Source organism: Typopeltis vanoorti, chromosome 23 (genome assembly GCF_054136105.1).
Source record: "Typopeltis vanoorti isolate ZY-2024b chromosome 23, IOZ_Tvanoo_1.0, whole genome shotgun sequence".
Lineage (NCBI taxonomy): Eukaryota > Metazoa > Arthropoda > Arachnida > Uropygi > Thelyphonidae > Typopeltis > Typopeltis vanoorti.
Window position 1 is genome coordinate 97,243,756 of NC_143571.1, and position 25,134 is coordinate 97,268,889.

The 25,134-nt window shown below is 36.5% G+C and overlaps 1 protein-coding gene across 1 annotated transcript in view; it reads left to right on the plus strand.

Moving 5' to 3' along the window:
* The window catches only part of Cbl (E3 ubiquitin-protein ligase CBL), a gene marked incomplete at its 3' end in the record, with an annotated part of 439,016 nt that overhangs the window by 88,394 nt on the left and 325,488 nt on the right, over positions 1-25,134 (plus strand). Inside the window, exon 5 of the mRNA XM_090412949.1 lies at positions 4,144-4,363. Within this exon, the coding sequence (XP_090269075.1) occupies positions 4,144-4,363 (220 nt within the window). The remainder of the gene's footprint in view (positions 1-4,143; positions 4,364-25,134) is intronic.

Consider the following 25,134-nt stretch of genomic DNA (forward strand, 5'->3'; position numbering starts at 1 on the left):
ATACCACTAATCAGACTGTACGTGGCAGCAGAATTATATACTACCTGACAGGGAATTCTCTTGACTCATTACTGAATGATTTGTGCCCATGTACAGTCTGGAAACCAACCTATGGTACTACCGTTTTTACTGATATAGCTTTGAAATAGAGGTCTTGGGTCTCTGTTTGGCATGCCCTTGAAGAGTATCACTTATACTACATGGACAACTGGTGGTTGGAGGGAAACAAACTGGAACCGTTGCTCTGGAGGCCAAACATAGTCTTCACCACTTCAGGCTCCAAATAAGCAGGGTGGTGATGTTGTTGTCACCAGGAGATGAAATTTATCCACCACCTAATGGGTCTAGTTGGCATATCCACCAACTAGGAAGGTATCCTTTTGCAGCAGGAATGCTCACTCCTGCTCACTAACTTTGCCAAGGTCCCTTTTATGGAAATACCACCCCATGGGAATGCAAGATTGACTTAAGAAAGAGGTTGTATACTGCTGTAACCTTTAATATAGTGCAATATGACTTTTGCCTTGAACCAATAAATTTATAACAACCAACCAACCAACTCTGCAGTTCCTTTGAATCATTCCGACGTTGCACTGCCAAGAATTTAGTAGTCTGGAACCAGGCAGCATTTTTGGGGCTTCTAATGGGTTGGTTATTAGTGATTTGTTTTGTGATTTATTGGCACAAGGACAGCAAAGGTTATATTAAGCCACTCCAAAGGTTATTTCAGCAGCTTATACACTTCTATCCAATCATCCTTCTTTCTTCTGTTTACAAGTGTCTACAGTCCGCAACATGCACTCAATTTGTCCTTGTCATCTACATTCCATTATCCCAGTATCATCTTTCTAACTCTTCTCTTCAGCCTTTCCATAGTTTTTAATTATCCTCTTTGAACTCAAGAGACACCAAATCTGTGCATGGTCCAGATGCAGTCATATCAAGGCCTTGTAAAGATATAAGGGTTCCTTATATTATATTTTTGTACAAGAATAATTTACTTTCTGAGTAAGCAAATAAACTTGTCTCACCACATCAGAAACTACTTGCCATTCATGATTCTTTTTACATCAGTGTAGTTTGCATTGTTGTTCTTATTCCTCTGATGAATAGCAAGGAGATAAAAGTTTAAGGCATTGATTATGGAATACCTTGAAACTACAAATCATTGTGTATTATAAGGTTTAGGCAAATAAAGAAAAGAAATAGTGTACTGCACTGTGCTGTCATCAATAGTGCTATGGATGGTATTTGAGATCACTGATTGAAGGTTATTTGTGTACAAGAGGAATAGAATAGATGAAAATACAGAGGCCTAGCATAATACAGCATTATTATTATTACGGGCAACTCCAAGGAGTCCCCAGACTCATCGAGGGAGGCCCTGAACATCATGTTCATCAACTATTCAACATTCACACAGTATCTATCATACTTTGCCTGAACTTATTCACAGTCATAGCACCAACAACAGACTCTGGTAGCTTATTCCACTCATTCACCACTCTAAAAGTAAAAAACCTAGCTCTAACAAACACCCTTACTAACCACACTCTTGCCCAGCTTCCATGGATGGCCCCTAGTCCTCTCACCACCAGTCCCGTTCTCAAAAATATCCTCTGAATTAATCTATAGAAACCCTTTAGTAATTTGAATGTCTCAATCATATCTCCCCTTTTCCTCCTATCAACCAATTTCTTCTTCTTCCTAACATGGGATTTAGGCCAAGTGGCCTGTTCTGGTCTCATGCCATCTCTTTCTTGGTCTTCCGATTCTTCGTTTTCCACTTATTTTGTATGTGTATAATATTTTTGGTGGTCTGCTGTTGTCCATTTGATTTAACTGTTCTAGTCATTTTTGTTTATACTGTCTTATGTAGTAATTGATTGGTTTTATTTTCAGGGATTGTAAGATTTCTTCATTTGTTTTGTGGTCCCACTTGGTATATCCAGCTGTTTTTCTGAGGAACTTCATTTCTGCTGTTTGAATTCGTTTTTCATCTTTCCTTTTCATGGTCCATGTTTCGCTTCCGTATAGTAGAGTTGGTTTTGACAAGACATTATATAGTCTGATTCTAGTGTATTTTTGTACTAGGGATGCTTAAATATATTAATAATATATAAAAATATATTATCAACCAATTTCTGCAACCCATAAATCTTCGACCTGTTCTCATAAGGTACATTCCATAGACCTGCTATCATCTTGGTCACTCGCTTCTGGATCCTCTCCACCTCCTCCCCATCTAGAAGAAACCCAGGCGACCAAATCTGGGCACAGTAGTCGTGATGGGGTATTATCAAGGCTCGATACAGAGGAACAATGACTTGCTTGTCTCTGCTCGTCAATTTTTTTTTTTAGCAGCCAAGTGATTTGATTAGCTGATTTAGCCACTTTTGCAGTGTACCCCCTAAACTTCAACTCCCTATCCATCAACACTCCCAAATCCCTGACCTCATCAATCTCTTGGAGTACCGTTCCACCAATGTGGTATACTGCTACTAATCTTTTCACCCCAAAATGCATAACCTTACATTTTGCCACATTTAATTGACATCCATTCTCCTTAGCCCAGTCCTCCAATCTATCCAAATCATCCTGCAAAATTCTGACATCATCTGCATTCACTATTGCCTTACCCAATTATTAGTGGGGAAATCTGAAAAGAGGAGGCTATCTGTTATGACAGATAGCTTCCTCTGATGATAGATGGCTTCCTCTTCTATTACAATTGATGGCTTCCACTATGTCAGAAGTCATCTGTTAGGAATGACTAGAAAGAAAACTGGCAGTTCTTTTGCAAAGAGTAGAAGGCAAACCATAAGCTGGTAATTCGCTGACCAGGCTTCCGTGACCAGAGCAAATGCCTTGGAAATGTCAAGAGCAAACTATAGCCAAGTTTATTTGCTTACTTAGAACGTAAATTATACTTGTGCGAAAATATAATATAAGGATAAGTAACTCTTACATCTTTACAAGGCCTTGATATGACTGCATCTGGGCCATTCACAGATTTTGTCTCTTGAGTTCCAAGAGGATAATTAAAAACTATGGAAAGGCACTGAAGATAAGAGTTAGAAAGATGATATTGGGTTTATGGAATGTAGATGACAAGATCTACATTCCATAGACAGATTCAGTGTATGTTGTGGACTGGACACTTATAGACAGGAGAAAGAAGGGTGATTGGATAGAAGTGTATAAGCTGCTGCATAATAATTATTACAATTATTATTATTATTACATGACATCTCCAAGGAGTTCAAAGACTTATCGAGGGAGGGCACCTACTCTACAACTCTGTCTCCACCAACTACAGCAAACCGCATCATCTACACCAATACCATCTACTGCCCACCAGTATCACAAACATCCATGCCCATGGTGAGATTTGAACCCGGAACCTTTTTGGCTGGAGAACAGATATGCAGACCACTGCGAATATCAGGCCAGCATATAAGTATTAAGCTGAAAGGATAACATTTTTTTATATTGAAGGTTTAGAGAGGACAAGGCAACATCTGTAGAATTGTGTGTGGTTGAGGAAGGTTATGAGCTAGATTTTTCTCTTGGACAGCAGCGAATAATTGAAACAGTAAGTGGTAAGTATATCTGCTGTGAATGAGTTTAAGAGAAGGTATGACATCTGGAATGGTGAAGTATGTCCTCCCTTGATGAGTCCTTGACTTCCTGATGATCTTTCCTAATAATAGTGTCTTGTCAAATATCATTTACAATTACATTCTATCATATAGAGAATTAGAAGAATCATTAATTTTAGGTGAATCAACCAAGAATTTGCACTAGACATAAAAATATTCCTTAATACAGAGCAATTAATTGCTAGTTAACAGAATCGGAATAAGTAGTACCCAAGTTTCTTGCTTTATAACTTCTGTACATCTTCACTTGTGCATACCATGAGCAGAATGCAAAGAAGAATAGGTACAATTCCTGTTGGCATTTACGATATCGAAATGCACTAAACCCATGTAAAGTGGTACTGCTAATTCTGTTTAAATCATTTTTTTATGATCCAATATTTTGTCATTTCTTTAATGCTTTTTTACTTAGTTTTATTTTGTGCATTCTTATTTTATGTTGACTTTCCATTTATTTGTTTTGTAATTTTTTATTTTTTAGCTATTTATATCCCGATGGTAGAAATGTTAACCCCGACCTTAGTTGGGCAGTACAGGCCACACCTGAGGATCATATCAAAGTTACACAAGAGCAGTATGAGCTTTATTGTGAAATGGGTTCTACTTTTCAGTTGTGTAAAATTTGTGCAGAAAATGACAAAGACATTCGGATTGAACCCTGTGGTCATCTTCTTTGCACTCCATGTTTGACATCCTGGCAGGTGAGCTTTGCAGTTTATATAAAAATACCTTACCTACATTTTTTCATTCTTATTTCAATAAGCATAAGATCCTTGCAAGACTGGTTGTAAAATCCATTGTATTTAAATAAAATTGTCTACATTGCATTTTCAAACTTATTTATTGTCTGTATAATGAGTTGGCAGAAAATGGTCTTTACGTGAAGAATAAGCTGCATTCAGGCCAAATAAAAGTTGTCAGGTTCAGATTTTCACTTTCAGACAAACGGTTGAGAAATCTTGGGAATATAACAAGGATTTGTATTTAAGTTTCGTAGATCTAGAAAAGGCATATAACAAGGTTCCAAGAGGAAAGCTGTTCAAAACTCCACAGTTATATGATATAAATGGGACATTATATTTAACAATGCATAGTGAGAATTGAAGGAAGTACAGGAAGATGGTTTGATGTTAAATCAGTTCTGAGTCAAGGATATACATTATCAGCACTGTCATTCATCATCTGTATGGATTGCATTATGAAGGAAAGTAGTATTAATCCTAATGTAACATTGGAGTTGTTAATCTGCTCTTTACTTTATGCAGATGATGCTTTACTTATAAATAAATCCAGAAACAAGTCTGCAAGATTCCCTGACTGAGTAACTGTTGTAATAAATTTGGATGAAAATCCAAATTTATTACAACAGTTATATTACAACAAAATAAGAAGACAATGAAAATGGGAAGAAAAATTGAAAACATCAATTGTATCCTGAATAGGTTCAACAAGTAAAACATTTTAGCTGCTTAGGAATAATTTTTCTTGGCAAATTAAATATGGAAATAGCTAACAGAATTAGCAAAGCCAGTATGATAGGAAATAAACTGAATAAATTTATATAGAATAAGAGAGAAATTTGATGAACGATGACTTCTGAGCCAGAATAGGTCATTATAGGCCTAAATCTATGAGAAGTATGATGATGAAGAGAGAAATTAATCAAAATACTAAATTAGTTGTATATGAGATAGCATTCAACCAATTTTAAGTTATGGATCTGAGAGCTGGGTTAGAAATAAAACACTTGATCAGAAATGGGAGACCACAGATATGAGAGTTCTGAGAAATATTAGTGGAGTGAACAGATGGCATCAATGGAAGTACTGTATTTAAAATTGGGATATTAGAAAAGAACCTTTACATTGTTAGCATCCAGGAATGTGTTAGCAGAACTAATCTTAGGTGGTACGGTCAGTCACTTAAACAGAATGAGAAAGGAAAGATTAGCAAAACAAGTTCTTTACCAGGATGGCAGGAAAAAAAAAGACCCAGAAGAAGACCAAGATCTAGGTCAGCGGTCGGCAACCTTTTCATACTCGCGAGCCACATTCAACTTTTATTTTTAATCATCAAACCGGAAGCGTTTAATTAAACGAAAATAGTAAGTGAAAAAAATACTAATCAGTTTTTATCATATCAATCTTAAACAACACAGAAATATTTAAAGCGAGATATGAAACAAGCATGAAAATGAAACTCAGTGAAAAATTATCACAAAAACAAAATAATATAGTTTATGCATCACAATATGCATGTCTCCCTGATTTTTGGTAAGCATCGATAAAATTTTTGGATATTTTCTAATGAAAATGCATTCTTTAATGTGCGCCAAAATGTCAGTTGTTATCGGAAGAAGTCGCCTTTGTTATCCCCACTCATGATGACTCACAAGATTGACTCTCACCAAGTTGCACGGCGATATCAAGAAGTATAGGTGTAAAATTATTTTTAATTTATTATTCATATTATAAAATGAATTATTTAAATAATTCAACATACATGCCATGTAACTATATTCAACCTTTTATGAGCTGCCAAAAATGCATGTTTGGGCTGCGATTGCCAACTCCTGATCTAGGTGAATTGATACGGTAAAAAGTGCCATCATCATCATCATACGTATCGAGGATTTAGGCCTAGTATGGCCTGTTCCGGCCTTAGAAGTCATCGTTGAATCATTTAAGAGGACGTCCTGGTTTTCTTTTTCCTAATGGCTTGTACTTTAAGGCTTGTTTTGGTAATCTTTCTGTGTTCCATCCATCTATGTTTATATTTTTTAATTTTTTCAATTACTGGTTCTTGGTTTAATTCTTTCATAATATCTTCGTTTCTTTTGTGATCAAATAGGGTATACTTTGCAGTTTTTCTCATAAATTTCATTTCTGCTGTTAATCTTTGTTTGTCTTTTTGTTTTATTGTCCAGATTTCGCTTCCATACATTAAGACCGGTAGGGCTAATGTATTGTATACTTTTAGCCTGGTTTGTTTTTGAACTAGGTTTGGTTTAAATAAAGTGCCATAGAAGACAGAAATATATGATCTGATAATATTGGAGTCTGATAGATAACTAACAGATTAATTTGGAAAATTGTTGATAGGAAGTTAGTAATAGGTGTAAAATTTTCACGTAGTACTATCATAATATCCTGTACATTCCAGAAAGTACTTGTCAGGAATTTGATAATAGTGATGAAAATAGCAAGCAAGAGTACAAACTGCACAACAATAGGCAAATACAGGGAGCTGTTCAGAATAACAACTGACAAGGAGTTACCTTGTCAGTTGTATTCCACATCGACTTAACCCACTCAGAAGAACAACTATTGAGCATGCACAGATGTATTGTTTGCTAGGTCACTGTTTAGTTAAACAAGCCCACTGCTGTTTTTGTCATCTGCTGGCAAAGTCACAAGCAATGTAATATCAGAGGAAATGAAGTAGAGCTATTGGGGTAATTATACTACATTGACATAACTGTGTTATTGAGATCTAAATCTAAAAGAAGTTAGATTTGGCGGTAATAGGGACCAGAGAAATGGAGTAGCTGTGGAATTTTATGTATGTATTCAATATTTCATATAGAAATCAACTGCTTAAACTTATGTGCTGGTTTGAACTCATTTTAAGGTTTAATTTAAAATAAATTTCTAATGGCAGGCAGTTTCAAGTAAACTGTCTGGCATTCAAGATGCCTTAATTTCATATTGGGAATTTTGATGTGAGACAATGTATTTGTGCCTCTGATAGGTTAGCAAAGATGCAGAGGAATTTATTGAGTCATTAGACAGGACAGCTGACATACAAAAATAAAAAGTAAGGATTTGTTTTTGTTAGAGACTTAAATCAGCAGAATATCCAGACATAAAAATATTATTATTATTATGGGCGACTCCAGGGAGTCCTTAGACTCATCGAGGGAGGCCCTAAACATCATGTCCGCACAACTATACAACATTCTCACAGTATATCATACCTTGCCTTGAACTCACTCACCGTCATAGCACCAACAACAGACTCTGGCAGCTTATTCCACTCATTTACCGCTCTAAAAGTAAAGAACCCAGCTCTAACACCCTTGCTAACCACACTCTTGCCCAGCTTCCATAGGTGTCCCCTAGTTCTCCCACCACCAGTCCTGTTCTCAAAAATATCCTCTAAATTAATCCTATAGAAACCCTTCAGCAATTTGAATGTCTCAATCGTATCTCCCCCTTTTCTGCCTGTCAGTTAATTTATGCAACCCACAAATCTTCAACCTGTTCTCATAAGGTTTATTCCATACACCTATCATCTTGGTCACTCGACTCTGGATCCTCTCGACCATCTCCCAATCAAGAAGAAACCTAGGTGACCAAATCTGGGCCCAGTAGTTGAGGTGAGGTCTTATCCAAGCTCGGTACAGTGGTACAATAACTTGCTTGTCTCTGCTCATCAAAGTATTTTTCAACAACCAAGTGAGTTGATGAGCTGATTTAGCCACTTTTGCAATGTGAACCCCTAAACTTCATCTCCCTATCTACCAACACTCCCAAGTCCCTGGCCTCATCAATCTCCTTGAGTACAGTTCCACCAATGTGGTATACTGCTGCTAATCTTTTCACCCCAAAATGCATAGCCTTACATTTTGTCACATTAAATTAACATCCATTCTCCTTAGCCCAGTCTGTCAATCTGTCCAAATCATCCTGCAAGATTTTGACATTTTCTGCACTATTGCCCTACTCAACTTTGCATCATCAGCGAACAAATGAGCTATTCCTTTTAGATCCTTCCCTATATCATTAATGAATAAATTAAACATCAGTGGTCCAAGAACAGAACCCCGTGGCACACCACTAGTCACCGGCCATCTTTTGGATTCTACTCCTGAATAAACTACTCTCTGATATCTATCTATCAACCACTCGCCTATTCATCTCACCACCCTGTTGTTATAATACAAGCATCTCCATGGAATTGTAAGACTAATTGTAGGAAGCCTATGCTAAACCATTATTGACACAATTTATTGTGTGGAATTCATGGAGATAAAAAAAACAAAAAACATTATTACATACCTATAGGGTGCTAAGGTCAAAGCTGTATAACTGAGAGGAGACCTCCACATAGCCTTTAAAGGAATGCTGAGAACCAACCAGGGCTTCTCACCTAATGTCCAATCTCACCATCTCATGGTGCATTCTGTTAGGTATCTACCTTGATACTGACCGAACGAGGATGGGTTGGCAATTTGGGATTTAGCTGACCAAATTGTATTCTTATTGGCTTAAACCAAAATATAAAATGATGGTACAACATGATAGAACTTCATGTTGGTTGGGGCGTCACCCAGTTAAACAAGACCACCGTTGTTTTCGCCAGGGAACCAGGGCGAACAGTGAAAAGTCAGCTACTGGACTAAATCCTGAAACACACACCTCAACTCAGCATCACCAGAGTTTAAGCTTGGTACTATCAACATAAGAAGCTTGAAGGGCAAAGAAACAGAGCTAGCTGAGGATTTGGATGAGTACCAGACCGATATAAAATGGGGATGACGGAAAAATAAAAGACAAAAACTGGTGAGATTTTTGTGAATAATAAATACAAAATGTTATATTCAAGCAATGACAATCAGGGAAAATAAAGTGTAGCTATAGTATTGAACACAAAATATGAGGCAAGCTTCTTGAATGGCAAGCAGTATGAAGTAGAGTGATGTGGGCAAATATCAGAATGGGGAACTGGATGAGACTTCTTTGCGCCTATGGTCCCACAGCAGGTTAAACTAAGGTAGATGTGGAGGAATTTTTGGGGGCTTTAGAGAAAGCAACTGACAAAGAAAAATGAAAAGTTGGTCTTTGTTGGGTATCTAAATAGCAGATTAGGAAATGATTGTCGGATATAGAAAAATATTTTGGGAAAATTTGGAAAAAACATTCCAAAGCTAATAATAATGGCAAATACCTGTTGTATTTTTGCTTAGGACATGGAATGATTATTACTAACACAATGTTCCAACATAAAAATGTGCACAAATTTACATGGAGAGAAGAGGCAAGCAATAAGAAAAGGCTCATTGACTAAGTTATTGTTGATAGTGATGTTTTCTCACTGGTGCAGGACACTAGAATGTACAGAGGATTTGAAATTGGAAGTGATTGCCATTTAGTTGTGAGCAGGATAAAATTGAATTTCATATTGAGAAGAAAAACATGTAAGAAAGATTTAAAGCGAATAAAAGTTGAGCAGCTCTCAGATGTGAACTGTAGACTAAAATACACAAACATTATTCAAGAAAAAATGAAGGAGTTTGAGAACAGGAACCGAACCTTGGAGGTTCAGTGGCAAATCCTGAAGAAAACATTGATTGATTCAGCCAGAGAGGCGTGAAGTTGTCTGAAAGGATAGAAAAATCAGAAATTCATTGTGGATACAGGAAATTAAAGAAAAGAAGAAAGCATATCAAAAGTTCCTGGAGAATAGGTCAGCTTGTGCTCAAGGGTTGCTCATGCATAGGCACTGGGGAACTGCAGCATCCCCAGTTTTTCTCGATACATAAATATATTTATTAATTTATTTATATTTCATCATCATCAAATTCCTGCCATGTACCCTTAAGGGGTGTACAGGATATGATAGTACTACATGAAAAATTTCCAGCATTACTAACTTCCTATCTACAATTTTCCTCCAAATTAGTCTGTTACTTGTCAAGACTTCAACATTATCAGATCTTATATTTCTATCATCTATGGAACTTTGTATAGTATCAATCCACCTATATCTTGGTCTTCCTCTGGGTCGTTTTCCTGCCAACCTAGCAGAGAACACTTGCTTTGCTAATCTTTCCTCGCCCATTCTGTTTAAGTGACCATACCACCTGAGATTAGCTCTGCTAATGCATTCCTGGATGCTTGCAATGTCAAGTTCTTTCCTAATATCCTCATTTTTAATATGATATTGCCATTGATGCCACCTGTTCATGTCCCTAATCATTCTCAGGACTCTCATATCTGCAGTCTCTAGTTTTTGATCAAGTGTTTTATTTCTAACCCAGCTCTCAGATCCATAAGTTAAAATTGGTTTGAACACTGTCTTGTATACAGCTAATTTAGTGTTCTGACTAATTTCTCTCATTCCATATTAATAAGTCATTAATTTTCTTAAAATAATTCACTGTCTTTATGAATTAACCCCTCTACAATAACTACAAGACTTTTACAAAATTTCTCTGGCTCTAATATCTGTATCACTTCTTACGTATTCATTCTATAAGGAAAGCAAAATTCTATATCTCTAGCCAATTCCTATTTTTACTCACGTGCTTACCCTGACTGTTAAAGGTTATTTCTTGATAAAAGAAACGAATCCTTTAATTTCTTTCTGGGGCCGTCTACTCTTCAGATATTGATAATTTTTTTTTTTTTAAATTTAAAGTAAAGAGCCAATAGGCTTCATTTTGGCAATGTAAAACGTTATTTAAATTAAGGGGTATTAAATCCCACATTGTTTTAAAACCGAATAAGAAACTCAAAGATCGGAATCAAAGAGTTTCATGCCGAATATAGTAACTATAAATGTATCGGCGGCTACTAGTGTAAGCTAAAGCATGTAGTTCAAGTACATAGTACAAACTAGGGCTACTCGTTGCAAAGGTGGAGAAAGTTCTGATCGCTATTCTTAGTGTTTTCCATAATGTAAATCCATAGCAAAGAAATGGATGCTGTTTCTTTGCTATGGATTTACGTCAATGCTTCTTTTCATTGACGGCCTATGTTCGATCTTGCCATGCTCTGTAGCGGTGCCATGCTGGAACTTTTCGAAGATTAACTCTTAAAAACAAGAACTGAACCACGATGAACACTTGTAGCACATGGTGAGAATACAGGAACAAACAAAAACGTGGGGGGTTTCTCTCTGTGTTGTGGGTTTTATTCGCTCCCCAAGAGCGGCACCTTTCCGAGTTTGATTTCTCCTATCGTCCTGCCGATTGGTCCCCGACTGGGTGACCTTACCGATCCTTATACGGGGCTTTCTGATTCCGAGAATGTATGCATCATGAAATTTTCTCAGATGTAACACCCACAGGCGCTTACGCTGCTCTTGTAGCGTTTTGGCGACCTTTGCCCCATCCTGCCGAATTATTGGCATTCTTTTACTTGTAGAATATTACTGAAAATTTCTCTTATAATTGCCCCTTTTTGCTGACTTACATTTTCATTTGATATATAAATACATTAACTTCATCTTAAACACTTCTAAATTTAATTTGCAAGATGTTATTTCCTATAAAACATGGTCACGCTGTGCTAAATGATAAGTATGCTTATTTAATTTATGTTTACTGTTAGACTCTGGAAGGGTAACCTCATTTAGAGTGAGGTAGCCCGGTTCAGATCTAAGAATAGGTTACGTCAGCGATATTATTTCGTCGGAACTTTCAGCGAAGATAGTATATGCCGACATCTTGTACTTTAGCACTGGCCAGAAATTCACACATCGAAGGGAAAGGAGCACCGTCCGATATCGTACTATCTCCAAGAAACACCATCAGGAACTTCCGGTCCATGAGAGAAGTCGAACCATCATCCAGCAAAATAGGCAAAAAAAAGCCTTGAGGAAGGTGTGCAAACTCTTTTTATTCTCCCTACACTCCCCCCCCCCCCTTTTTTTTTTTTTTTTTTTAGCGCCCTCTTACCTTTAGCGATCTTTTCCCGCCCACGGGATTTCGGCACATCGCGTGATTTCGAGCAGTGTCTTCCGGGAAACGAATGTGCGTCGCTTTTCAAGATTGCCAATGCCTCAGGCCGGCCCGTGACCTTTGGACTGTTGTTTACATCTAATATATCCATTCACTGTTTACATGATGCACTCATATAATACTAATTTATACACAAAAAGTTCTTTACATGGTATTACAATTCCACTAAAAGGAAGTAATTCTATTTCGATTTACAGTTAGTATTTTATTCCTACTGCTCGAGTACAAGTTTTTTCTCTCTGCTGATTTTTCTGACTTGTTAAATTTGAATGAATTATTTCCTTTTAAAAGTTCTTCATTCAGGATGTAACAAAGGTTCCCCCTTTCTAAAAAAAAAATTTTTTCTCCAGAAAATTTCTTTTTAGACGTCCCTCAATCCTCTGGGAATGACCCTTCCATCTCGCCTGGGTCTATCTTTTAACGTACGCTTAGGCAAGAAAACGGACTCTGCATCCTTTCTAATTGGTCTTCCTTTCCTATAACTTGTACTGTCAAGACTATCTTGTTCTTCCCGAGTTATGTACAGGTTATCCTTTAGTTTCTTATAGGAGGTCATTGGTCTCTGCTTAATACATGCATTATTGACTGCCAACGTATCCTCACTCTCATTCTAACTCTTGTTTTTACCTTCATCATCTGTGTGTGTGTGTCCCTCCTACTTTTAGGTCAACTATATCAGGACATTCTAGCATTTTCGACTAGGAGATCTTGCTACATTCTGACCTAGTAAGTGCACCATGCTGAGTGTCTCCCTCTGTCGGTTTTTCCTTACTCTCTCCCTGGGATTTCCAATACATATGAGCATCACTCTGAGCTCGTGATCACCTTCTCCCTTTCTTACTTCTCCTTATCTCCTGAAAACAGACTTCCCTTCTAGAATAATTACATGAGAAATTATATTTTGTAAGGAAGTCATCTCCCAGAATCAGTGTTAGATGTGGGAGGGAGTTTCTTGGCAAGACTATAAAATTATGCCATACGTACATATCATAATCGGGTAATCCTACTTTCAATCTTACCAATTTTGTTGCATGAATGGTAAAGGGGGATATTCCTAGAAGCCTGATAGGTCTTCTCAGATGTTTGATTCTCCCTTTCACATAGGGCTCCAGCTCCCTGAAAAAGCTTTCTGAGATAATGGAAGCTTGAGAACCTGTATCAATCAGTGCCCTGAACTTACTTCCACAAATCTTTCCCTCTACTGTAATTCCAAGGGTTTGTCTTTGATTTCGTCACCCCACTCCCCATGCTTGTTTGGTGCACACATGGGACATGGCCTCTGGGTGATAATCCCCTTTTGAGTTCCCCTGCCACAATACAATTTCGGCAAGATGCCCTATTCTGTTACAATTATAGCACCGTGGAGGTTCTCTCTTGTTGACTCTCTTAATGTCTCTGTCCAAGGACAAAGGAGATTCAGTAGTGTCTCTATTAGACAATTCTGTCAACCATTGCATTACCATGTCCATCTTATCGATCAATGGCCTCTGCAACCTCTCAACTTCCTTGTGAATTAAACTAATTGTTCTCTCATCCTGAAGGAGGGTACTCTCTTGGTTTCTTGTAGAGGCTGCCGTCAACTGTCCAAGCACAGCATCGAGGTGTTCCATAATAGGCTGCTGTAATCTTTCTACTTCTTGCCTAATTAGTGAGCAAACCTTGCTTAGATCAGGAACACAAGCAGTAACCTGGCAAACTGACTCGGCTCTATTTTCCTTGTTTTGTTTCTGGGCCTTCTGTCTTTCTTTCTTTTCTTGGTATTCCTTCACAGTGCCCAGATCCCTATTGCTATCTCTCTCTTCCCTAATTACGTTAACCGATCCAACAGTGGCTGCAGGACAGATGTCTTCAATCAGCTGTTCTCTCTCTCTTTTATGGCAGCATAGCACTCTTCTAAGTTGGATATTTTCTTTCCAAAAGCTGTCTCCCTTAGTTCTTGTTTTAACCCTATCCTAAAGTGCTGGAAAACCGCCCAGTCCAAATGGTGCTTGTCTTCATTCGAGATGCTTAGAGTACTGGCGAGAGTCAACAACCTATTATGGAAGTCCAACACACTCTCTTTATTCTTTTGTATCATTTTCTGGAGCTTCCATAAATTTGGCCTTGCATTCTTTACCCTCGAGAACTGAGATATCAGGATCTCCTTAAATTTCGAGTAGTTCAGGGTCTGTTTCAGAATTGGTGAGGAGTACAAATATGTTTTTGTCTACCCCTAGCTTGCTGCATAGCAGAATAATTACTTGGAAGTCACTCCATCGACCAATCTTTCTCAGTTCCTCAATATATTCAAAGAATGTTATCACATCATCTAATACTTCAGAGAATTGTGGGAATACCTGTTGTGGGTTTATTGTTCTGAAAAATTCAGAATCGTTCATCTCGGAACTAGTCAGGAGAGACATACTTGTACTAGAGCTTACACTGGAATATAAGATTATTTTCTCAAAATTTCTACTATTTCTGATTGCCTGATATGAACCAAAGACCAACTCACTGTGATAGATCAATTTACTTAATTTTTTCCGGGACCTAATCACATCCTACCGGCTGTGCCATTGTTATGTCATTACTTTTCCTAAAATAATTTACTTTCTTTATGAATTTACCTCTCTACAATAACTACAAGACTTTCACAAAATTTCTCTGACTCTAATATCTATATCACTTCTTACCTATTCATTCTACAATGAAAACAAATTCTATATCTCTAGCCGATTCCTATTTTTACTCACGTGCTTTCCCTGACTGTTAAACGTTATTCCTTGATAAAAGAAACGAATCCTTTAATTTCTTTCTGGGTCTGTCTCCTCTTCAGATATTGACAAATTTGTTTTTTAATGCTGCGCCAGCATTAAAAGGGACTCTTATTCAGGGAGACTTTTCCGGATTTTGGTGCACATAAGTGAGTAAATTTAGCTTAAACTCATAAACCAAATGCTTTACTAAATATTTATTTAGTAAATATTTACTAAATAAATATTTACTAAATGGCAAAGTAAATTCTGGTTTGCAGTCGTAACCTCTATGACAACATATTATACTTCTCTTTCAATCCCCTGCTATGGTCCAGATTAATGAGTGGTAGTTTTGATTCATATCATAGGCAAAACTCAGGTATAGAAGAAAAAACATATTTATTGGAATCTAAAGACATATACACTTAGACCAATCCCACATTCAATTAGTTCAATGACATGCTAAATCAAACTGTATCAAACTGATTAATACTCTAATGCATGAACAATAAATCCTTCTTTTAAGTTAGAGATTAAACACACACAATTTACACATTATACACTTCTAATCAACATTCTACCTACTATGTTAGTCTCGCAAATTATACTAGTCACAATCGTCTATAATCATTCCAAACAATTTGTTTTATGGACATTAGCCACTGCTAAATAATCACTTAAAGTTCTTAAATACTCCATACGCTGTTATTACACTACAATGATCTTTCTCTTTACTGAATGGGCAATTATACAAGAAAATCTGTACTTTCCCATTTCTTGGGGCAGGATCTCCAGGTCCGTTTGACCTATCCTTTGTTTGGATTACTTGATACTTCCATAAGCCTGCGTCCACATGGTGGGTCACTATGGTCATCAGATTATGCTATGCTCTGCACCTGGCGTTGTTCCTACGTCTCTTCTAGATCTGCTTCGGGCCATCCTCGTTTCTACTGGCGGTTCAAAGGATACGTCAGCGATATTATTCCATCGCAACTTTTAGTGAAGGAATGAAGATGGCATATGCCGACGTCTTATACTTTAGCACCGACCAGAAATTCAGACATCGAAGGGAAAAGCGCACTGTCCGATATCGTACTATCGCCAAGAAACACCATCAGGAACTTCCAGTCCATGGAAGAAGTCGAACCATCATCCAGCAAAATAGGTGAAAAAAAAAAGCCTCGAGAAAGGGGCGCAAACCCTTTTTATTCTCCCTTCACTTCCCCCCTTTTAAGCACCGTGTTACTAGCTGCGATAGCGCCCTCTTTCCTTCAGCAATCCTTTCCCGCCTGCAGGGATTTCGGCACGTCGCGTGATCTCTAGCAGTGTCTTCCGGGAAATGAATGCGTGTTGCTTTCCAAGATTGCCAATGCCTCGGGCCGGCAATCAATACACAAAGTTCTTTACATGGTATTACAATTCTACTAAAAGGAAGTAATTCTATATCTATTTACAGTTAGTACTTTATTCCTTCTGCTCAAGTACAAGTTTTTTCTCTCAGCTGATTTTTCTGACATGTTAAATTCTGAATGAATTGTTTCCTTTTAAAAGTTCTTTATTCAGGATGTAACAATATGAATTTATTCAATTAACTTCCTACCATACCAGCGTTGTTGATTCTACTGTCTATTTCCATATTTAATTTGCCATCTTCACTAAGAATCGTGCCTAAGTAGCTGAAATGTTTTACTTGTTCCAGAGGCTCTCTGTTCACAAAGCAGTTGACATTTTCAACGATTCTGCTTATTTTCATTGTCTTTTTCTTTTTATTGCTGACCTTCATACCATATCTATTACAACAGTTATTCAATTTAGTCAAGGAATCTTGCAGGCTTGTAGTGGATTTATTAAGAAGTATAACATTGTCCGCATAAAGCAAAGAGCTGACATTAACATCTCCAATTTTGATATCATGTTTAATACCACTTTCCTTCATAATGTGATCCATATCGATAATGAATAACAGAGGAGATAATGTACATCATTGTCTCACACCAGCTTTAACATTTAACCATCTTCCTGTACTTCCTTCAGTTCTAACTGCTGACTTACAACTCAAATAAAGACTAAGTATTGCTTGATATAATGCCCTCCCATTGACACCATATAACTGTAGCATATTGAATAGCTTCTCACTTGGCACCTTGTCATATGCCTTTTCCAGATCGATAAAACTTAAATATAGATCTTTGTTATATTCCCATGCTTTCTCAACTGTTTGTCGTAAAGCGAAGATCTGATCATGACAGCCTCTATTTGGCCTGAATCCAGCTTGTTCTTCACCAAGCTTTTCTTCCACAATTCTTCTCAACCGTTTCTCAAGTATACTTTAGAAACGGTTGAGAAGAATTGTGGAAGAAAAGCTTGGTGTATCAATCTTGCCAGAAACATTCAGCAGGGAAATACCCCTGAAATTTTCACATTCAGTTTTATTTCCCTTTTTATATATGGGTACTATGAGAGCTCTACTCCAATCATCGGGAATTCATCCCTCTATCCAGGCTTTCTGAATAATGCAGTGCAGCCATGCAAGATTTTTATACAATCATACTTCAGCACTTCTGGTCGAATATCATCTACTCCTGCTGCCTTTCCACATTTCAAGCCTTTGATGGCTTTTTCTACTTCAAGTATGGATATGTATTCCTGACTATGTCGAGTGTTTTTTACCACTGTGGTAGCACTTTTTGTTTCATTTAGCAATTTTTCCAAGTAATTACTCCATACTTCAAGGATATCTTTTTCTCCCATTTTCATGTCACCTTTATCATCTCTAACTCCTTTTACAGCACTCTTTCCTCCATTTCTAAGCTTCTTCAACAACCTCCAGAATATTTTGCCACTTTCTTGGTATTTATTTTCTATATTCTTGCCAAAGTCCTCCCATGACTCTTGTTTAGCTAGTTTTACACAGTGTTTAGCTTTCTTACATTTGTCTCTATATTCTCTCAGAGCACAAGCTGACTTATTTGACAGAAACTTTTGATATGCTTTCTTCTTTTCCTTCACTGCCTCTTTAACTTCCTGTGTCCACCATTGAGTTCCGATTTTTCCATTCTTGCAGACAACCTCACCACATGCCTCTCTGGCTGAATCAATCACGGTTTTCTTCAAGGCTTGCCACTGAATCTCCAAGGTTTGGTTCTTGTTCTCAAACTCTTTCATTTTTTCTTCAATAATCTTTGTGTATTTTAGTCTACAGTTCACATCTGAGAGCTGCTTAACTTTTGTTCTCTTTAAAACTTTCTTACATGCTATTCTTTCGATATGAAATTCAATTGTATCCTGCTCAAGACTAAATAGTGATCACTTCCAATTTCAAATCCTCTGTACACTCTGGTGTCTTGCACTAGGGAGAAAACATCACTATCAACAATAACATAGTCAACGAGACTTTTCTTATTCCCTGCCTCTTCTCTCGATTTGAATTTGTGCACATTTTTATGTTGCAACATGGTAATGGTAATAACCAATCCACGTCCTGAGCAGAAATCGAACAGGTATTTGCCATTATTATTTGCTTTGCTCTTTTCTCCAGATTTTCCCAAAATATTTTTGTATGTCTCACAATCATTTCTTACTCTGCTATTTAGATCCCCAACAAGGACCAACTTTTCCTTTTTCATTGTGTCAGTTGCTTTTTCTAAAGCATCAAATAATCCCTTTACTTCTCCCTTAGTAGAACTTTCTGTCGGACCATAGGCACAAATAAGTCTCATTGTCCAGTTCCCCATTCTGATATTTGCCCACATTACTCTACTTGAGACTGCCTGCCATTCAAGAAGATTAGCCTCATATTTAGTGTTGAATACTATGGCTATTCCTTCTTTTAGTTGATTGTCATTACCTGAATATAACATTTTGTATTTATTGCTCAGAAAGATCTCACCAGTTTTTGTCTTTTTTGTTTCAGTCACCCTATTTTGTTGATCTGGTACTTATCTAATTCCTCAGCTAGCTCCATTTCTTTGCCATTCAGGCTTCTTATGTTGATAATATTGATCTTTAACTCTGGTGATGTTGAGTTTGGGTGTGTTTTCATATTTTCAGATTTGTTTATATTTTCTCATAATATTTAATTTTATCATCAACAATCCTATGCAGTTCTCTTATTTGTATAAAAAAAATAATAAAAATCCATCTTCTAGCACTTAGGAGGGCGAGGGACGCTAGCAGCACTGTGTTTACCACAGTTTCATATTGCTACATGCGCAAGCATATGCACGTCATAGTGAGATGCGACACTGTCTGTCGTGCAGTTCCACTGTGTTTATATGCAGTTTGTACCAGTAGTAGAGTGTTTGTAGTGCTTATCGTGTTTACTCCGTCTCTTTAAGCATTTGGACATTACAATTAAAGACATAACATTTGTTATAGTTTTTATTTTAAAACAATATTGGGGTTATGATAATGGATTTTATTTTTAAGTAATTTTGAATTATACCAAACTGTATAATTTTATTGATGATAAACAATATTTTTTCATGTTTAATTTTTTTAAAAATTTCTACAATAATTTTGATATTTTATCCAAACATGTATACACTGTACTTACAGGGTGTATATGTATATTTTGAAAGTTGCAGCATCCCCCCCACGATTTCAAACCACATACTCTTAGAGAATACAGACACAAATGTAAGAAAGCTAAACACTATGTAAACTAGCTAAAAAAAGTCATGGGAAGATTTGGTAAGAACATAGAAAATAAATATCAGGAAGGTGGCAAAATATTCTGGAGGCTGTTGAAATAGCCCAGAAATGTAGGAAAGAGTGTTATAAAAGGAATTAGAGATGATAAGTTGACATGAAAACTGGAGAAAAAGATATCCTTAAAGTATGGAGTAATTATTTCAAAAAATTGCTAAACGAAACAATCAGTGACAGCATAGTGGTAAAAAAGAAAATACTAGACAGGCATGCAATCCGGAATACATAACCATACTTGAAGTAGAAAAAGGCATCAAAGCCTGAAATGTGGAAATGCAGCAGGAATAGATGATATTCGATCAGAGATTCTCAAGTATGGAGGTATGAAGGTCTTAAATTGGCTGCACTGCATACTTCAGAAGTTCTGGACAGAGGGACCAATTCCAGATGATTGGAGTATAGCTCTCATAGTACCCATTTATAAAAAGGAAAATAAAACAATATGAGAATTACAGAGGTATTTCCCTACTGAGTGTTCCTGGTAAGATTTATGGAAGTATTCTTGAGAAACAGTTGAGAAGGATTGTAGAAAGGAAGCGTGGTGAAGAACAAGCTGGATTCAGGCCAAATAGAGGATGTTAGAGTCAGATTTTTTGAGAAATCATGGGAATATAACAAAGATCTGTATTTAAGTTTTGTAGATCTGGAAAAGGCATATGATGAAGTGCCAAGAGAAAAGCTATTGCAAATGCTACAGTTGTATGGTATCAATGGAGCATTATATCAAGCGATACTTAGTCTTTATTTGAGTTGTAAGTCAGCAGTTAGAATTGTAGGAAGTACAGGAAGATGGTTTTATGTTAAATCTGGTGTCAGACAAGGATGTACATTATTCCCTCTGTTATTTATTATCTAAGGATCACATTATGAAGGAAAGTGGTATTAAACCTGATATCAAAAATTGGTGATGTTGATTGAATTTTAACGGTATAGATGCGAACACAGAATGATAAGAAAATAACAATTTATTGACTTAATTGGTAATATTTTGCTGGTATTTTATCCAGCATCTTCAGAGCACACAAACAAAGTTTGTTACAGTAGCAAGACAACTAGAATTTGGTATAACAGTGGGACTAGTATGAGCCATTGTAGAGTGCAAGATAAAGACCAAAGTCCTAATTAGGCACCATCTAAGTTGGTTAAAAAAAAAAAAAAAAAAACGAGAGAGAAGGGTATTAATTTGGTCTTAGGATGACTGTCTCCGAAATCTTTGGTAGATTTATACAGCCATCCTTGTTGAGGTTTGGAGTATGTTTCAAGGCTTCTGTTGATTCCAGGAATAATCTCTCTGACTTGTAAAAGCTTCTGTGCAGCACTTGTTTTTTTCCTGTCGATCCTGTGTGCAGAGGTATCCAAAGCATGGTCTGCTAGATCTGACTTGCCATAGCGAAAGTGCCGGGATACAGTCATCTTAAGACCAAATTAATACCTGCTTTCTCTCTCTCGATTTTTTTTTTTATTTTTTTTAATACCAACTTAGGAATTTAGTCTTTCTATTGTACTCTACAATTGCTCATACTAGTCCCATTGTTATACCAGATTATGGTTGTCTCGCTACTGTAACAAACTTTGTGTGCTCTGAAGATGCTGGATAGAATACCAGTGAAATATTAGCAATTAAGTCAATAAATAGTTATTTTCTTATCATTCTCTATTCGCATCTATACCATTAAAATTCAGTCAACATGTACGATGAACACATAAGCCTTTTCACATGTTTGATGCTAATGTCAGCTCTTTATGTGGATAATGATATACTTCTAAATAAATCCTGTACAAGTCTGCAAGATTCCCTGACTAAATTGAACGACTGTTGTAATTGATTTGGTATGAAGGTAAGAAGACAAAGACAATGAAAATAGACAGAAGCATTGAAAATGTCAACTGCATTGTAATTGGAGAGCCTATAGAACAAGTGAAACATTTCAGCTACTTAGGCAAGATTTTTAGTGACGATGGTAAAATAATATGGAAATAGAGAGCAGAATCAACAAAGATGGTATGGTATAGTAGGAAGTCAACTGAATAAATTTATATGGAATAAGAGAGAAATTAGCTGGAACACTAAATTAGCTGTATGCAAGACAGTGATCAAACCAATTTTAACTTACGGATCTGAGAGCTGGGTCAGAAGTAAAACACTTGACCAAAGACTAGAGACCGCAGATATGAGAGTCCTGAGAAAGATTAGGGGCATGAACAGATGGCATCAATGATAATATCATATTAAAAAGAGGATATTATGAACGAACTTAATTGTTCTAATTTGCTTAATTTAATAACATTGTCAGCATCCAGGAATGTGTTAGCTCTGCTAATGCATTCCTGGATGCTAGAATGAGTTAGCAGGAATGGGTTGGCAGAAAAAAGACCCATTAGAAGACCAAGATATAGATGGATTGATACAGTAAAAAGTGCCTTAGAAGATAGAAATATAAGATCTGATAATGTTGGAGTCTTGACAGGTAACAGATTGATTTGGAGGAAAATTGTATAGATAGGTAGTTAGTAATGATGGAAATTTTTCATGTAGTACTGTCATATCCTGTACATATCAGGAATTTGATGATTATGAAGAAACATACATGTTAAAGTAATTATTTTTCTTACAATTAAGAAATATAACACTCAACAATTCGACCTCCATATCATCATTAGGAATACATATATATGAACGAAACCCAAATTACATGACATTACACATAAGCTATAGTGCAACAACTTTTTTTAACTGTTTACACTAGCCTGACCAATGGTGATGGAAAGAAAAAATGGCAAGAGTTAAAAAAAAATTGAATAAAGTAAAGCATTTTTAAACATAAAAATTTTTACGATGAAAGTATAATAAAATATTGTAAGCAAAGTAATTGCTCTAACACCTCTGTTTTTGTCTGCATAAATTAGAATTTATGCAGACAAAAACAGAGAATGCTAACCACTGTGTAACCTTGAGAGAGAGAATTATGAACACAATGTCTATCATACCTTTCCTTATATTTCGATATATATTCACCAAAAAGCATTTGCATCTACCGCTCAACTCTTTCTAATCATTTACCAATCTAGTTCTTGCCAACTGCAAGGGGACTTCTTAATCTCTCTCTTATCCTTATGTACATATTTTGGAAAATATCTTTAGTAGCTATTCTATAAAACTCTTTCAGTGTAACATTTCTATCATATTCCCTCTTTTCTGCCCGTCAGTGAAACTTTGCAATTCACAGACCTTCAGTCTTTCAGGTAACATTCCAAAAACTTGTCACCAATTTGGTGACTTGCTTTTGCATCCTCTCCACAACTTCCATATCTCCAAGAAACCCAGTGATTTCGGGTCTCAAAAGAAAATCAAATGACTGGATTTAAAGATTGACAACAAAGATGTGTATAAGGACATGAAATAATAGTCTAGGAATCTACTTAACATCGTTACCGGGAATTCACTGTTATTAATAAGGACAAAACCAGAAGGTCGATTCTTGCTGGTGACCATCCACCATATTACAGTATGTTCCATTTAATTACCACCGGATTTTGGAAGCATTAATTTTTCTGTATTTATAACGCCTCCGTAGCGCAATTGGAAGAACGACGGTACATTGCGCCCTTCGATTGGAATAAGCCTAAGTTTGATTCTCATCACGACGGGAGGAATCTTTATCTGGTCGATTTCAATCGAAGGTGAGTTAGCCGATCTCATAAGGAGGTAGCAGGGTTTTTTCTCCCGGAAACTCTGGTTTTTCATCCTACATACATACAAATCGGCCCTTCAGAACACACGCAATTTACAGACAAAAATTACTAGTTGTGGTGGTGTTGGAGGTTGGCGGTAGATGGCGTTGATGGAGATGATTCGTAGTAGAGGTTAGGTGTAGAGACAGTTGTAGATGCCCTCCCCGCGATGAATCTTCGGACTCCTTGGAGGTATCAGGAATAATAATAATATCCTCACAGGAACCATGTCTACCTACATGGATATCCTTTTAGAAAATTTACCATGCTGGCAATATGTATTCCTATCTTGCAAAATTTCATGCTGAGACACTTAAGCAAAATGTATCTCAATGAAGCAGTGATGTATGTAATAGATTCTGTTATCCAGGCAGCAATAACTGCAATTTCAAAAACATCATTTTGATTTCCCTTCTATCCAATGCCATGGTGGAACCTTGATTGGCAAGCAGTCAACTATGATAAAGACAGAGCATGGGTATATTTTATTTCAGAAATAACCTACTGTAATATATTATGGGACCTGTTTGTTCTCTCTCTATAATCTTATCTTCGCTTATATGTTTCTTTAACTTAATATTCGTTTTCTATTATTTCCCTTCTTTATTGTTCTACCTTAAGTAAAATTTTTCTTGCCTGGGATCACCAGATATTTATTTGATTGAAGACTGTGCCTCTGAAATTCCCCTATAGGCAAAAGAAAGTCTTTATACCCTAGTACAGGGGTCGCCAAACTTCTTTGACCGTCGACCCCTTCAAGAGTTTCTTGACTTTTTATCGACCCCCTCTATTTTACTATTACGTAATTATAATAGGACAAGCAAAAAAAAAGATGCTTATGTAGTTTTTAGATTGTTTGTTTTGTAGTTACAGTGTTTATTGTATGTATAATATAGTATATATTATTATATTGGCTTAACGTCAAAGGGATATGTTTTTGTTTTTGATGTCCTTCTTAACATTACATATTCGATAGGAGGGATAAATAATATATAAAATAAAATTTAATTTAGATAACAAAATAACAATAATACAATCTTCCTTACCTATATGAAAATAAGACTTTTATTAACTTAGTATACAATTTACTAACGTTGTCAATGTTGAAAGGTGTGCTTCGTTGCTGGGCAGGAAACACTGACATCCATTTATTGGTAAATATGTTATTTTGGCCTACTTGATTGGCTTCTGTAACTATTTTCATGACCTTTCTCGATCTTACAGGTCCTATTCATGTCACTGTTCCCACGATTCACTCTTAATTGTGTTGTCATTCAGGATAGAGGTAATCCAAGTTAAGAATTAAATATTACCCGTAGATTGATGTCTTATAGTTTTCTGTCGACCCCTAACAATGTTATATTGACTCCTGGGGGTTGATATCAACCACTGCCCTAGTAGGTCAATTAATCACTTATCCTATTTTAGCCAAGGTTTGCAGTAATGGCAAAATTTACTCGTAAATCACTACTAATCAATGAGGTTCCGCAATCGGGTCCGAAATAGTGTTTTTTTCTTTGAATCAGTGCATTGCAAAAAGATTGAATCA